This window comes from Ascaphus truei, chromosome 5 (assembly GCF_040206685.1).
Source record: "Ascaphus truei isolate aAscTru1 chromosome 5, aAscTru1.hap1, whole genome shotgun sequence".
Lineage (NCBI taxonomy): Eukaryota > Metazoa > Chordata > Amphibia > Anura > Ascaphidae > Ascaphus > Ascaphus truei.
This window is the reverse complement of record NC_134487.1, coordinates 36,675,409-36,693,452: the sequence shown is the minus strand read 5'-3', so window position 1 is coordinate 36,693,452 and position 18,044 is coordinate 36,675,409. Positions and strand designations below refer to the sequence as shown.

Below are 18,044 nucleotides of genomic sequence, written 5' to 3'. Positions count from 1 at the left end.
ATGTTACTGCGAAGGCGTCTTCTGAAAACGTATGGTCTCAATTTTAATTCAAACGGAGGTGTGGTGGGAATTGGGATGAAATTGTGTCAACATTTCTGGTTAATCCCATTTCTGGCTTATCTTTTAAAAATGAGTGTCAATACGAAATTGGATATTCATCAATAACTAGATCTGTCCATTATGCTCAAAATGTATGAAAAAACTTTCTATTTGGCTGAGTTCCTCAAGAAAGTGTATATAATGTAATATGAAAGAAAAAAACAAACAAAAATAAATATGGGTGCATATCATAAATGAGTGCAAAGCCACTGCTACTTAGATAGACTATTTAATGGGATTGCACTATCTGGCCCTCTCATACCTGTGAGAACGTCAGATTAAACTCAAGTGCCAGCAGACTGCACATCACTTTCAAATTTGAGTGTCCTTTCACTATTAGAGTTTTTCTAAGTAGCAATGGTTTTGCACTAATTTATGATGCACCCATATTTTTTTGTATGTTTTTTCTTTCATATCACACTATGGACACTTTGAGGAACCGAGCCAAAGAGAACTGTTTTGCAAACATCTTCGTGGTGGATTTTGGAAAATCCGTGCGTTTTCTTGGCAGCCAGAACTATCACCATTTATTATCAGATTAACCCCACTGGAGAGACTTTATCAAGAGACACTTTATGTACAGCCATGGGTACCTTCATTTGAATTGTATATGTTTGATTTATTCTGTATTTACACTGTATCTTTTATCACAAGGTGACACTAGAAACTTTATAGTCACAGTCACTGATATAGGGAGCGATGACTTTGTGTGTTTTTTTCCTATGATCAGAATGTAAGCACAGGGACTTCCCCATCTAACTCACTCTCCCCCACTACTCTTCTTGCTCACTCACTCTCCTCCCATTCTTCTCCCTCACTCACCTCTCCTGCCCTTCTCTCCACGGTCCCTACCAGTGTTGCGGGTGTCAGTGTCAGAGGCAGAAGGGCGCCAGGAACCCACCCAGGCAGTGATTACGGAAGTCGAGCCCGACATCCGGTCGGTCCTACCTTCCGTGTTAGGACCACTCGGGTGGTCTACACACACCATGCTGCCTTCTCTGCCGCAGCGTTGCCTCTAACGACCGCACCACAGGTAGGGTCCAGGAAGCGGGTCCCTACTGCAGCTGTCCCACGGGCTGGATGTGGCATACAAACATACATACATACAACAGTTCGGCACACTGCGGAGCTTCTCAAGACAAAGTGAAATTCTCTGCAGTGAGCCAAAAACATTGATGCTCACTAAACTTTATTTGTTTCTTTGAAGACCTGGAGTGCATGTTCTTCTTTCCGATATGTTAACTATTTTTGGAGGAGTGCCACTATTACTACACACGCGCGCGCATCTATAACTAAAGATTTTTTTTAACACACACAGTGGAGTGATGTGCTTTACCTTTTAGAAGTTTGGCAGCAAAAGTCTCAGTCAGCTGTAAGACACCAGTGTCAATGTAATGAAGGAACGTTTCAAGGGGGAGACATCGAACTCCTAGAAGCAGGTGCAGAGTCTGAAAACCTGCAGCAAAATCGATATTATCGTTTAATTTACTAGTAACATGAACTAATTAATTACTTTTGTTCACAATACAACGATTGTACAACATGAAGGACTGCTGGCTGTGTCATTGCGGTCAATGAAGCACAGAGACCCCTTATTTACTGGCTGTTACTGCCACCTTAACATTCAGTGGGAGAAGCAAGCATGTAGCATCACGTTTTATTACACACCATCAACATTTCATTGTGATCTTAAAGGTACATATATATATATACATATATACAGTGGTTGACAAATCACCAAAAAATCTACTCGCCACACAAAAAAATCTACTCGCCACCTAGTACCAAATGTGTGCTGCTTGGGCCAATATTTACTCGCCCGGGGGTTAAATCCACTCGCCCGGGGCGAGCAAATGTATAGGTTTGTCGAACACTGCATATATATATATATATATATGTATATATATATATATATATATATATAAAAACATACGGTTGATGGATTTAGATCCTACGGGATGCTATACATTACAGATAGATCTATATATCGGGGTGCCGCTGCTTAACTATGCAGAATGGTATTCAAGTCACCAGAAAAACCATTATAAAAAAGGTTATGCAAACATGGGAATTTTACAAGTCCTCTAGAAGGCAGAACAGTTTACATTTAAAAAAAGGATGTGTACTCCAGTGAGCTCCGTGGAATGTAAACACACAGAGGTAGTAAAGGTTATTGTACCCTCTGGCACGGTATTGTGGGACATTCTGTGACATTCTGCATTATCACCATCATTGAAACTTAAAGGAAATCTGTGATACTGCGAGTTATAATGCAATATTTTGCGTTAAGAGCAGGTGCAATAACATTGCTAGATCAATACAAATATATAACTGTGTGTGTATATATTTGTATACACTTGCTATGACAAAAGTGTTTATTTCCCGATGTGCAGATAGATATGATTTAGCATGTTAGAGAAGATGTCAGTACTATTTACCAATGCATACGTTTAGTTTACGGCAATAAACACCATGCAAAAATGTGTTGTTCGTACTCCTGCTATAGTCAGTTTATAGTAACCTCACTATTAGCAGAGCATCACACATGAGTAAGTGCCAAGGTTGGATCGGTTTGGATCGGTTTGGTTGATTGGCCCCCTACAGCTGTTCTGCCCCTGACTGTCAAATGCCTGTGCCGTGTGCCGAGAGCAGAAGGATGGAGGTAAGGTAACTTCCTACTGGTATACTGCAGCTCCTGCAGTGTCAATATGCATTTGCAGGCCTAATGTTAAACATGCACAGAGGATCACAACTGGATTTATTATTTTTTTTTTTTTAATCCTCACAGGCAGAACCGGTGCCGGCCACTGTAGCTATGGGCCAGGTTCTATATACTCAAAAGGCAGGTTCAGACATTTACTGGAGGGGAGGGCTATTAGGGGGGGGTAGTTTTATGTTTTGGGGGGAGGGGGACAGTACAGCTACTAAGGAGTTAAACATATTTTTCAATATATACCAGGCCTCTTCAGGCTTTTGAAGGGAAAAAAGCCCAAAGTCAGTGAAGCCCTTCGTGACTTAACCGTATTTTAGCTCCGCTTTCAGGGGGTAGGAGAGTGTTTTCCCCAATAATAATAATAATAATAATAATAATAATAATGTTTCAGGCATATATTTTTTTTTAGAGAGAGAATTAGCAGAAATATGTGTGTATATAACATTTTCAGCTGATGCTTATGGAAAAATACCCAAATATGTGAAAAGATGGGAAAATGTGTCGACCTGACGAAGGTGGGTTTCCTGCAGACATTATTTCTCTTTCTAATTTACCCTTTTGTCTAATTCTAATGTTCAACAAACCGACTGCAGACTGATGATACGCTAGAACAAATACCTTCAGGAATTTGTGTGAATAATTTAGTTTCCTATATTAAACGGCTTTGTAGAAAGAATACCACAGTACTTGTCTGCTTAAGTTGGTAAAATAGACCAGTGTTCAGTTACATTAAGCAGAAACCCTAACCTGTGGCACAGTGGGCCAAGACTAAATATTTATTTTAACAGAATAAATTGGGATTAAGTTCTTCCATGCAGAGGCTGAATCACAGCCCAACCATCCTGAAGCCCAAAACATTGTTAACGCTTTATTAGTGGTGTGCTACAAGCCTCTCCATGCTTTAATAAAATAAAAACCTTTCTGTTAATTCCTTAGAACAATAAAAAGCAGAACAAGAGAACCATATAGTGCGTTTAACAGGAATAATAAACTAAACTGAAACTGCCCTTCCCAGATAGCTTAAAATATATCTTCAACTGGAGCTTCTGTGCGGTAGTGCCCTGATCAGCACTATCGCAGGTTAATGAATAACCCTCTATGAATCCCTTCTAAGGGCTGGGACCCGCTGCGCCCGGCGGCGCGGACGGCCGCGCGAGCGTTCCCCACCAGCAAGGGAATCCTCCCGAGCCGGTCCCAGTCCCCCCTCGCTGACGGCTCACTACGTGAAGCGTCAGCCGGCAGGGGATTCAAGAAAATTGTGATCCCGAGCGGTGACGCGTCACGTGGTGCGCTGATGAGCCAATCAGCGGCGGGGGCGGGAGCTGTCATCAGGCAGCTTCCTACTCAAGGTAGTGTGTGTGTGTCAGAAGGGGGAGGGAGCTGCTTACCTTACAGCAGCCGACAGCAGCTCCCTCCTGCAGCCCGAGCCCGTGGGGGGGGGGGGGGTAGCAGGTCCCTCCGCTCAAGCCACGCCCCCCTCCCACTCCCGCCCACCTCCCTACAGACCGCATATCGCGGTCTGTGTCTGTCAGCGCCCCGCCTGTCTGCAGTGCGGGCGCGCGGACTGAGGGAGCGGGGCCTTAGCCTAACGTATTGCAACTGCACGGAACCTCAGCCTACGTATCCAATGTAGATAAAAATAGTATTGCTGTGGTAGAATGGATTTTAAAAATAAACTAACCTATTTCTATATTATAAATGAATTATGACACTACAATACAACATGTAATAATCTTTTTATGTGTTACTGTCCCCTTTGGCAATAAAAGGGTTAAGACAGGGATTCTCAACTCCCCAACAGGTAAGGTTTTCAGGATATCCCTGCTTCAGCACAGGTGGCTCAATCAGTTGCTCAGTCTGAGTCACTTGTGCTGCAAGTAGGGATAGCCTTAAAACCTGACCTTTTGGGTGGGGAGGGGGGGTGGTCTTGAGGACTGGAGTTGATTACCCCTGGGATAAGGGATTCCTGAAAGAGAATACATACTTCCATGGCTTATATTGCACAAACCACCATCTCACTACCATTAATCATTCACCATCTCACTACCATTAATCATTCACCATCTCACTACCATTAATCATTCACCATCTCACTACCATTAATCATTCACCATCTCACTACCATTAATCATTCACCATCTCACTACCATTAATCATTCACCATCTCACTACCATTAATCATTCACCATCTCACTACCATTGCCATTAATCATTCACCATCTCATTACCATTATTTCCATTGCCTTTTTTTTTAAATATGAAAGAAAATGTACCATCTCATCATGGCCTGTCCTTGCGAGTGGAACAAGAAAACAAACCAAAAACCAAGTGGCTTACACAAACGTGACATTCTGCCACCTATCTTACCGGGAGGCAGTGGCATGCACATTCTGTTTGTGGCTTCGGAAATGCGGCACATGATGTGCAAGGCGAAATACTCTGAAGGACTTCCTCTTCCATTACTGCATGAAACAGGAACGACAATCAGAATGTTAGCAGCTTCTTTTAATTACCTTCAGTACAGTAACACACAGAACTTTACAGATAATCCAGCAGCGAAGATGTAAAGGGCATTCCTCTTGGATAACAAAATAACATGATTGGTTTCTTTAATATGATAGTACCACATAGAACCAAAACTAAACTAATTTTCTCTATTCTTAGCTCAACCCTCCTTGTCAGAAAATTGTATTGTATGTCTTTATTTATATAGCGCCATTAATGTACATAGCGCTTCACAGTAGTAATACGTGACAATCATATAAATAACAAATAATACAAATAACAGGTCATGGGAATAAGTGCTTCAGACATAAAAGTAACATTTAGGAAGAGGGGTCACTGCTCTGAAGAGCTTACAATCTAATTGGTAGGTAGGAAGAACGTACAGAGACAGTAGGAGGGCGTACTGGCAAGTGTGTCTGCAGGGGGCCAAGCTTTATGTATCATGCGTATAGTATTAGCCATGGTGCTACTCATATGCTTCTTTAAGCAAGTGGGTCTTAAGGTGGATAGAGAGGGTGCAAGTCGGGTATTGAGGGGAAGGGCATTCCAGAGGTGCGGGGCAGAGTAGTCGAAGTAGCAAGGTTCAAGGGATACAGAGAGCAGGGTAGTCCAGGACAAGAAGGGGTCAAAGCCAGGGAAATCCAAAGTAACACAGGAGCAGGTACAAGCAGGAACACAGAGGGAGCACAGCATAGGTCAGCACACACAGGGAAACAGGAACTATGCAGAGCGATGATAGAGAGGACAGACAGGGATTATAAAGGAAGACACACCAATAGGAGAGAGAGGAGGAGCAGATAGAGAAGTGGGAGACAACAAGGATAGGTCAGGGAGAGAAGAGGAGGAGATAGAAGGATCAGACAGAGAGATAGCCTGCAGAGAATGGGAGGAGTCAGGAGAGTGACAGGCCTTAGAAGAGGAGTGTGTGCGCGCGCCCCTGTAAGCTGAGAGTGCGCGCGCACAGGCTGCATCACAAGACGTGCGGAGCGCCGTGGGCACCCCAGCGGAGGGAAGCAGAGGACCGGAGGGGATCGCTACCGGAGGTGAGGGACTGGCAACGGGCATAGAGAGTGTCTGGGAGCGGGGAGCGTTGCCGCAGGGGCTCGGGGACCGCACGGGTGCGTGAGACTTGCGGGGCATGCGCTCAGGCAATGGGGCAGTAAGAGAGGTAGACGGAGCGGGACAGGAGTGGGTAAGTGCAGGGGGATTGATAAGAGAAGGGACAGAGGGAGAGAAACAAGGGGAAGGAATCCCCTGAACCGTCACAAGGCGGGAGAGGGCTTTAGATACAAAGGGGGTAGAAAGAAGACATCCTTGAGCAGAACGCAAGAGTCGGGATGGTGCATAGTGAGAAATTAGGACTGAGATGTAAGGAGCCATGTTTGGCAATGTTGCTCTCGCTGTGATTCGCCAGGGATTCGGCCCTTCCTGCATACAGCGAGGGCAACACGCCAAAAACATGGCGAATTCAAACCCTTGGCGAATGCAATTTTCCACTGCTTAGTGCATGACCCCCTTTGTCTCTGTTGCAATCTATGGTGCACTTCTGGAGTCAGGTCACCTTCATGGTTTAAAAAGTTTTCATGCCTTATGAACAAACAAATGGAGCTGCGGTTGGTCAGACTCCTGATGAAACCGCCAAGCCTGGAGAAACGCGTAGAGTGACGAGAAGTGCGTCAGACGTGACGTCATCTCCAACCCTGCCCGAGACCAGACTCTGCGATAGTGCGGGACGGGGAGGAGCGGTGAGGACGGTGCTGAGAGCAGAGCGAACGCCCAGTGATCCTGACCAACCGCAGCTCCATTTGTTTGTTCATAAGGCATGAAAACCTTTTAAACCATGAAGGTGACCTGACTCCAGAAGTGCACCATAGATTGCAACAGAGACCAAAAGACAACACACTACCAATTTTATTGGGACACGCCTATTATTGGTTGGAAATGTGTGAGTACGCATTGCACAGAATTCAAGACTCGCCCTATGTTCACTGTGTTAACATATTGCACTATCTGTATGTTTTCTATATTGCATACACCTGCGCTCCCCATATTTCCTTGACTGCTGTACGTGTGGGATTGAGGGAATCCAATCCTTTAAGGGTTTGAGCAGCAAAATATCACCTTGATTATTATATCACTATTTATTATATTTTTTTCACTTGCACTTATTATAGAGTGTTATTTTATGCATTTGATCTAAGCGCTCATCTCGTAACATATTCTGTGCACATTGAAAATCCACCCGACTGACTCTGAATCCCTCAAATATGTATTTTGTTCAAGAGAGGGGGAGATCTATTTTACTATATTCTCAAGTTCTATCTATATATCCCCTCAAACCTTCCTCCAAATAACATTGAGAGGTACCTGGGAGATATGCAAAATATATTTAAATTCCTCACAAGACACACTTCCTAAAAGTATTTCCATAAGAACTACATTGAGTTGACAAGTCTAAGGCAGGGGTGCGGCGGGAAATTTTCTGGGGGAGGGGGCACAGCGCTTACACAGGCCCCACTCTCTTCCCCAAAGCATGTTAATTAAATGCCGGGTTAGCACGTGAGGCCTCTGTAAGGTTCTTTACCTGCTCTCCGGCGGCTTCTGGCGACGCAGCAGGGTCACATGACGTTGTGAAGTAAGAAATGCCGGAGAGAAGGTAAGGGGGGGGGGGGGGGCGAGCAGGGCAGTGGGGAGAGAGAGCAGGCAAGGGGGCGCAGATGAAAAAGCTTCCGCACCCCTGGTCTAAGGTACCTTGTGACAAATGGGGTACTGATGTTAAGCCAACAGGATTAGAACCAATAACCTTTGCTGCCCTGGGCAGCAGCTCTAGCAGTGTATGCTACACCGGCTGATGAGTAGCAGTACTGTCACAGCATACTTTTGAGCTCGTCTCTCATTATGTTATTTGGAGGGAGAGGTTTGAGGACATATATAGAACTTGAGACTCTACTAAAATAGGTCTCTGTCCCTATCCCCATCAGAAAAAGCCATGATTCGGAATCCGGATTGGAGAGAATCCGGAAACTGATTTAAGATGAAATCCGATGGTGGATTTCACAAAACAGAACGGATCCTGATGGCGATTTCCGATGCATCCGGATGGATTTTGTTAGTGCCCAATCCACCTTTCGATTGCCGTGTGCGGATCGGATTTTGACATGGTTTGCATATCTCTAAAAGAGATAGCCTTGGTAAAAAGGAGGAGCTAAATGAAGTTAAAACCCCTCTATGTTTCAGCTGAACTGGTTCATATACCAATTTTAAACCAGTATTAAAAATACTAGATGCACAAAATTGTCACCCAAGTTTGCAAACAAGGCAAAATATGCTTATTTGCATTTGCGAAAAACGGCCTGAAATTGGACAGTGTCAGTAATCCAGAACCTGAAATGGGGCTTTTGCAGGCTCTCTATGGATTATAAGTGACTATTTGGGGGTATATACTGTAAACTACTATTACTAAAAATGACTTCCTGACCCTCCCTCACCCTTTCCAAATGCCATATTTAAGGCTCTGGATGTTGTTTGAATATACATTATCTGGCGACCTTCAACAATTTCTCCAGAACTTGTTGGCTTAAGGGTTTAACAAAACTTCATGTACATTTTCCAACTTCTTTGAATGTTTGAAAATTAAAATTTGCGAGCCAAATTGAGTTTCGCAGATCTCAAATAAATACTTATACGTGTATGATTTTGATTTAAAGTCTTTAATCACCCAGATGCAACTGTTCATTTTTAAAAGACACTGCCTCAAATTTACATGCCAGGCAGTAGAAGGGGGTACTGTATATAACAAATGTGCAGATAAAAGTGGCACCAAAAATGCAGATTAGGAAATGTACATACAGTACTGTAGATAAAATTTTATATAGAATTAATTTGCTTCTTATGGACTTCAGTTTCTGTATGCATATACAGTACAGCTGCAGCGGCCGTTATTCAAACAAATCATGCGTTGTGTACATCGGAATACCGATGTCATGACGCGGGATGTCTTCCAACCGTACCGCCTTAAGACGCGAGTGCGGAGAGTGCAGAAAATGGCATTTTAGAGTTCTGGCTTTTAAACACCTGAAATTGTAACAGTAGCACAGTACTGTACACATTGCAATTCATTCATTTAATTGTCCCCAAAGAAACAGAATCCATGAAATTCAACAAAGCAATCGCGATAAGCGCGGGTGCCTGGGGCGATTGGCCGCGTTCATGCCGCGTGGAGTACAGCAGAGCACACGAAATCGGTGCCATGATTTGTTTGAATAACGGCCGCTGCAGCTGTACATCATCTCAATCAAGTTATCCTGAATGTTCCACAAACAGTCTTACCCCCCAAAAGTAAATACAGCAAAAACCTTCCGAAGCATTTGTCATCCACACAAACATTATACATTTTATAAATAATTAAAAGAAAACTTTTACTGTTCCATTTTTTTTTTACGGTACCAATGACTTCTGTTTAGACTATTAAACATAGCTCTGCTCAATTTGGACCTAGGCGAGACTACAGTACCACTTTAACAATAATATACTTACAAGCAGAAAGCACACGGTCCTAGGTTATATTTCTTCCATACAATCTCCAGAATCAGGCATATGAGGTCCAACTGCAGTGGGAAAATATCCAAAACCACCAATAGTGAAACTTGCAAAATTCAAATTTGATATTGGTGTGTGTATATGTACTGTATAATATATATATCTTATTAAGGTTATGGTGGGTAAAAAAAAGTGACAAAAACCCTCCACAGTAAAGCATAAAGCAACTGTAAATATTCCTGTATATTCATTTGCATGTCTTAGACAGACCTCAAGATGCATAGACCTTAAGATGCATAGCCAGAAAACCCCAGAATCCCTTGCTGCAGTGGAAATGCTGTGTGCTGGGTGATAATGGTGAAAGGCGGGGTTGCAGACCTGTCTAAGACATGCAAATGAATATACAGGAATATTTACAGTTGATATATATATATATATATATATATATATATATATATATATAAAAAAATAACAAACAAAAGAAGTAGCGCCAGTGATTGTATAGTTAATGTGCTGAAATGTGAATCTATAAAATATAGTATATAATATATAAACTCGTGAACAAATTAAGTGATATCACCACAATTATGAATATATAAATATAAATAAATAACTAATATTAACACAATGACCAATTGAACAACTAGTGAAAGAAAAAATAGAACAATATGCAATAATATATATATAAAAAATATATAGAACCAGTCCCAATATGGAGTCCAGAAAATGTATGTACTGTAGTAGAATCCAGTAAGAGGGGAACTTCAGGCTGCTCTCAAATAGATGAACCACATCCAGTGGAACCTGTAGAAAAGAAAAGAGGAGAGAGCGCACGCCCCATAGCGTAAAAAAGTAACAATTTATTGGATTGGGGATGGGAGAAGGGGAGGGATAAGAATAGCACTCACAAGATGTCAAATACAAATGCACAATTGTGAAATATCATATCACCGCCAAGTTGCAATATCACCGCAGTCCAAGGACGAAATCCACAGGGAAGATGATACTCCGTGCTTGCAGTTAATAAAGATTGTAGAACACCAGTTGTATCCTTTTCTTAGGTGTTTAGCTGCTCGGCTGGGTGTCTCAATCGACTCAGAGAAACAAACGGTCTGTACACAACATCCAGCGCGACTCGACCAGATCGCGCACTTCCGTGGTGACGCAGTGTCGTGACGTAATTGCGTAGTGATGTCCCTGACGCGTTTCGTCGCAACAGCGACTTTCTCAAAGGGGAAATGAGTTGAAAGTTCACATAGAGGGATATATAAACCCTATTGTTGCTTGGCAACCGTTAAATTCAATCCTCATAGGTGCAATAGTTAAGTTCAATCCTATTAGGTACAAACATTAGAGTTACCTTATAGCCAATAAAATTGCAGTATTAAATATAATCGAAGGTTGTAGTGTAAACAACAATATAGATTCAAAATAGAAAGCTTCATGAAATAAACACAAAAACAAACAAAAACTATATGGAGACAAATCATATGCAATTAATGAACTTGTTACGTTCAAAAAATCAACAAATATACCCATTAAAAGCTCTAAAAATATAAAAAATCAATAAAATCATATTAATAAAATCAATGTTATGAAAAAAAATATACAAAAAAATATATACATAAAAAGGTATACATATGATGAAATAATTGAATGAATTTTTAACATAATAATGATCTATAGTATCAGACAGGGTTAGGGAAACCCGGAAACATACATGAATATATACGTATTTCCCGGTAATGTAACCAACGTGATTGTGAATATACACAGATCTATCTATTAAATAATAATGAAAACAGCACTTTATGAAGAGTGATATACTATATTATGTACAATATAGACTCAGTCAGAGGCAGAAGAAGAAGAATTAAAAGGAACAGCATTTAAATGGGTAAAGTATTAGTAACAAGGAGGGATGTAGGAAGAAGGAGCTAGGCCAGGGTACTTGTGTCCAAGCACTCGTTAAGTCCACCAGGAGACAAGGTGCCTAACTGGTGGATCCAGAATGTCTCCTGGCGACAAAGGATCTTAAAGCGATCGCCACCCAGAGCAAGAGGAGAAATGCATTCAAGACCCATAATAGTTCAAGTTTTGGGATCCCTATTGTGCACCAGTTTGAAATGTCTGGATACACTATGGGAATTGATACCATTTACTACATTTCTCCTATGCTCCAGGAAGCGAGTGCTCAGAGGGCGTGTCGTACGACCCACGTATTGTAGGTCACAGCCACATTGTAACACATACACTATGTGAGTACTTAAAACAATTTATGTGGCCCCTCACTTGATAAACAATACCCCTAGGAATGGAGACAAAACTGGATTTAATACTAAGGTGTTTACAAGTGATACATCGACCCCTGCCGCACCTGTGATTTCCACTAGGGACCACAGGGGCGGCAGTGGCAGATGCACCAGTTGACCTGAGTTTGCTAGGAGCAACAATACTTTGAATGATCCTGGCCTTTCTATAGGTGATGGGAATCCTGTCTGGAAGAGCAGACCCCAAATGAGGGTCACATTTTAGAATTTTCCAATGGTCATTCAAGATGTTACGAATGGACCTATAAGATTGATTATAAGTAGTTATAAATCTTACAGACGTAAGATTACCATCAACCACAGGTATAGGTGTAGTATAGTTCAAACAAGACTTGGTTTTCGTTTTGATTTTAGTGTTTTTCAATAGTTGTGATCTATCTAAGGCCTGAACTTTATTAAATGAGTCAGTGATGAGCTTAGCATCATATCCTTTTGAAATGAACTTATCACTTAATATATCTGATTGATGCATAAACTCACACTCTCTACTGCAATTCCTTTTAAGGCGATGGAACTGCCCTAAAGGAATATTATTGAGCCATTGTTCATGGTGATTGCTGGATGCATGTACGTAATTATTAACCGATACTGCTTTGAAATGAGTAGAAGTAACAATATTTTGATCTGAATCTGAGGTAAGACAAAGGTCCAGGAAAATAATAGATACAGGACTGATCTCAAAAGTAAATTTTAAACCCAATGTATTAACATCAAAAGAACTCAAAATGTTAGAAAGAACTGCCTCCTCACCTTCCCAAATAATAATAATGTCATCGATGAAACGACCATAGTACACGAGGCCCGCTCCCAGCCCCGGGTGTTGCCACACAGATGTTTCTTCCCAGAATCCCATAATGAGATTAGCGTAGCTAGGAGCGAACCTCGTGCCCATGGCCGTTGCACAGATCTGTAAATAAAACAATTGCTCAAATAAAAAATAATTATGTGTAAGAATAAAATTTATACTCTCTAGAATGAATTGTTTATGTGAAGTCGGGATGGACAAGTCTGTGTCTAGCCAGAACTTGATGGCTTCAATCCCCCTGGAGTGATCAATGCATGTGTATAGGGATGACACATCGCACGATGCCCACAAATATGTGGGTTGCCACTTGATTCCGGAGATGGAGTCGATGACGTGCAGCGTATCCCTAATATGTGAACATCTTACACAGGCGTTATATGATGGTATTCTGACTAAGATTGAATTTAAGTTTTTATATCATGAATTTCCCCGCACTCCCATTTTTTATCATATACCGAAGGTGCACAAGTCTGTGTCTAATCCCCCTGGAAAGCCCATTATCTCGTGGATGGAGTCGATGACGTTTGGCCTATCCCAATATGTAGATTATTATCTTCAGCCCTTTTTAGCTAGGCTCAGGTCACATATTAGGGATACGCTGCATGTCATCGACTCCATCTCCGGAATCAAGTGGCAACCCACATATTTGTGGGCATCGTGCGATGTGTCATCCCTATACACATGCATTGATCACTCCAGGGGGATTGAAGCCATCAAGTTCTGGCTAGACACAGACTTGTCCATCCCGACTTCACATAAACAATTCATTCTAGAGAGTATAAATTTTATTCTTACACATAATTATTTTTTATTTGAGCAATTGTTTTATTTACAGATCTGTGGAACGGCCATGGGCACGAGGTTCGCTCCTAGCTACGCTAATCTCATTATGGGATTCTGGGAAGAAACATCTGTGTGGCAACACGCGGGGCTGGGAGCGGGCCTCGTGTACTATGGTCGTTTCATCGATGACATTATAATTATTTGGGAAGGTGAGGAGGCAGTTCTTTCTAACATTTTGAGTTCTTTTGATGTTAATACATTGGGTTTAAAATTTACTTTTGAGATCAGTCCTGTATCTATTATTTTCCTGGACCTTTGTCTTACCTCAGATTCAGTTCAAAATATTGTTACTTCTACTCATTTCAACCCAGTATCGGTTAATAATTACGTACACTGGCGACACACTTTATTCGAGCTTGGCTAGTCCCACGAATTCGGGTATACCCGGGTGTATTGAGGTTTGTGACTGTTTTCTGCCCGAGTGCATTGAGTTATTTTCCAAGCAGGGATTGAAGCATTTTATTCCCGCTGGCTGCAATACTGCACAGTATATATATATATACTGCATTACAATTCATGAATTTATGCCATCTGGTAGACACGCGAAGCATTGCAGCCTATTAAATCCTAATCATTATCATTTAACAGATCAGCCGCCCATCAGCCAGGCATGAACCCAGGCTGGGAAGGCAAATGCAACGGGGCTTGTCAGAGGTGAGGAGTGGCGCATTCCAGGTATCTGCCAGGTACATACCGGGTATTTGCTCGAATAAAGTGTGTCGGTGCAGTACATGCATCCAGCAATCACCATGAACAATGGCTCAATAATATTCCTTTAGGGCAGTTCCATCGCCTTAAAAGGAATTGCAGTAGAGAGTGTGAGTTTATGCATCAATCAGATATATTAAGTGATAAGTTCATTTCAAAAGGATATGATGCTAAGCTCATCACTGACTCATTTAATAAAGTTCAGGCCTTAGATAGATCACAACTATTGAAAAACACTAAAATCAAAACGAAAACCAAGTCTTGTTTGAACTATACTACACCTATACCTGTGGTTGATGGTAATCTTACATCTGTAAGATTTATAACTACTTATAATCAATCTTATAGGTCCATTCGTAACATCTTGAATGACCATTGGAAAATTCTAAAATGTGACCCTCATTTGGGGTCTGCTCTTCCAGACAGGATTCCCATCACCTATAGAAAGGCCAGGATCATTCAAAGTATTGTTGCTCCTAGCAAACTCAGGTCAACTGGTGCATCTGCCACTGCCGCCCCTGTGGTCCCTAGTGGAAATCACAGGTGCGGCAGGGGTCGATGTATCACTTGTAAACACCTTAGTATTAAATCCAGTTTTGTCTCCATTCCTAGGGGTATTGTTTATCAAGTGAGGGGCCACATAAATTGTTTTAAGTACTCACATAGTGTATGTGTTACAATGTGGCTGTGACCTACAATACGTGGGTCGTACGACACGCCCTCTGAGCACTCGCTTCCTGGAGCATAGGAGAAATGTAGTAAATGGTATCAATTCCCATAGTGTATCCAGACATTTCAAACTGGTGCACAATAGGGATCCCAAAACTTGAACTATTATGGGTCTTGAATGCATTTCTCCTCTTGCTCTGGGTGGCGATCGCTTTAAGATCCTTTGTCGCCAGGAGACATTCTGGATCCACCAGTTAGGCACCTTGTCTCCTGGTGGACTTAACGAGTGCTTGGACACAAGTACCCTGGTCTAGCTCCTTCTTCCTACAGTACATCCCTCCTTGTTACTAATACTTTACCCATTTAAATGCTGTTCCTTTTTGTTCTCCTTCTTCTGCCTCTGACTGAGTCTATATTGTACATAATATAGTATATCACTCTTCATAAAGTGCTGTTTTCATTATTATTTAATAGATAGATCTGTGTATATTCAAAATCACATTGGTTACATTACCGGGAAATACGTATATATTCATGTATGTTTCCGGGTTTCCCTAACCCTGTCTGATACTATAGATCATTATTATGTTAAAGATTCATTCAATTATTTCATCATATGTATACCTTTTTATGTATATATTTTTTTGTATATTTTTTTTCATAACATTGATTTTATTAACATGATTTTATTGATTTTTTATATTTTTAGAGCTTTTAATGGGTATATTTGTTGATTTTTTGAACGTAACAAGTTCATTAATTGCATATGATTTGTCTCCATATAGTTTTTGTTTGTTTTTGTGTTTATTTCATGTAGCTTTCTATTTTGAATCTATATTGTTGTTTACACTACAACCTTCGATTATATTTAATACTGCAATTTTATTGGCTATAAGGTAACTCTAATGTTTGTACCTAATAGGATTGAACTTAACTATTGCACCTATGAGGATTGAATTTAACGGTTGCCAAGGAACAATAGGGTTTATATATCCCTCTATGTGAACTTTCAACTCATTCCCCCTTTGAGAAAGTCGCTGTTGCGACGAAACGCGTCAGGGACGTCACTACGCAATTACGTCACGACACTGCGTCACCACGGAAGTGCGCGATCTGGTCGAGTCGCGCTGGATGTTGTGTACAGACCGTTTGTTTCTCTGAGTCGAGTGAGGCACCCAGCCGAGCAGCTAAACACCTAAGAAAAGGATACAACTGGTGTTCTACAATCTTTATTAACTGCAAGCACGGAGTATCATCTTCCCTGTGGATTTCGTCCTTGGACTGCGGTGATATTGCAACTTGGCGGTGATATGTTATTTCACAATTGTGCATTTGTATTTGACATCTTGTGAGTGCGATTCTTATCCCTCCCCTTCTCCCATCCCCAATCCAATAAATTGTTACTTTTTTACGCTATGGGGCGTGCGCTCTCTCCTCTTTTCTTTATATATATATATATATATATATATATATATATATATATATATATATATATACTTAGTTAAGTTATGGTGGGTAAAAAAAGTGACAAAAAACCTCCACAGCAAAGCATATAGCAAATGGAAATATTCCTGTATGCTCATTTACATGTCTTAGACAGGTCTGCAACCCCTCCGAAAAAGTGCTTTGTGTAAAACCTATTTTTTTAACCCGATTTTAACCTATTAACACACATCATGGTCATTAATTCAATTTGGTAACTTGTGAGAACTCCCGCTTTAGATATGGAGCAGCTTTATAAGAAAGGACTTGTAACAGTTCAGATCACAGTGATTTGACCTAATTTTGGTTTAATCCCCTAAATAGCCCCTAATAAAAGTAGTATATATTGTGCATGTTCTTGGATAAAGTCATTTGTGTCCAAAATCTGAAAACATTTCTAGATGTTTTCAAAGTATACCACAATCAATTAAATCTAATACATGTGTGCTTTATTGATTTCACTTCATTTCTAAACCGTTATAAAGTGTGCTGCTTCTCTGGACTTTTTTTGTACCTGTTTTGAAACATAATCCAAAACAATCTTGTCGATTTTGTTCTTTCCAATGTGAAGCAGATGTCTTAAGAGGTGTTCCTTTAATTTAACCATTATCTGTAATAAAGAATAGCCTATTTAAAGTAGCAATCTGTGAGATTTTCACAAAAACTAAAGGAAATCAAAGCACGCTAGCATTTTGAATTCTAATGTGACAAAGTTTCCCTTCATAAGTCATAATAAAGTTTTATTCTACAGTATGACCCAATCGTTTTCTACGTGTGTCCTGTGGAACCCTTGGTAACTTCCATGGGGATGTAATTGTGGATATTTTACATTTACACAGTCATTATTTTGTCCCTTTTTTCATTAATTTAAAAATGTAATTTCCATATTTTTTATATAAACAATTACATACATACATACATACATACATACATACATACATACATACATACATATATATAACACACACAGAAATTTAAATAGCAGTGGGCCAGACATATCACAAAATGACCATCTTTGGACAAAGATTGTACTCAACTGGTTTCAAAGGGATATAAATGACCAAGACAACAAGAAAAAGTAAGAAATCAGAGAATTTGTTAGAGCAACGTGGTGAAGAGAGGCTTGCAACCGATATACATATAAGATCATTGGGGAGGGTTTCATCTACTGAAGCAGGTTATCTATATCTTATCTTCAGCCCTTCTTGATCCCCTGCTGGATGAAGGCCTCCCAATGATCTTCCAAGTACTGCGGTTGCAAGCCTCTCTTCTCCAAGTTGAGTCAACACATTTTCTGATTTCACCCCCCCCCCATCTTACTTTTGGTCATCGTCTTGGTCTTTTAATCTCT

At 40.9% G+C, this 18,044-nt stretch overlaps 1 protein-coding gene across 2 annotated transcripts in view; it reads right to left on the bottom strand.

Moving 5' to 3' along the window:
- The window catches only part of GSAP (gamma-secretase activating protein), a 95,835-nt gene that overhangs the window by 13,958 nt on the left and 63,833 nt on the right, over positions 1-18,044 (bottom strand). For both annotated transcript variants that reach the window (XR_012801611.1, XM_075599623.1), the window contains exons 24-27: positions 17,208-17,303; positions 9,854-9,924; positions 5,180-5,274; positions 1,436-1,555 (exon numbers count right to left, since the gene is read on the bottom strand). Coding sequence is in view for 1 of the 2 variants with exons in the window: in XM_075599623.1 (XP_075455738.1) it covers positions 1,436-1,555; positions 5,180-5,274; positions 9,854-9,924; positions 17,208-17,303 (382 nt within the window). In the remaining variant the exon portion in view is untranslated. The remainder of the gene's footprint in view (positions 1-1,435; positions 1,556-5,179; positions 5,275-9,853; positions 9,925-17,207; positions 17,304-18,044) is intronic.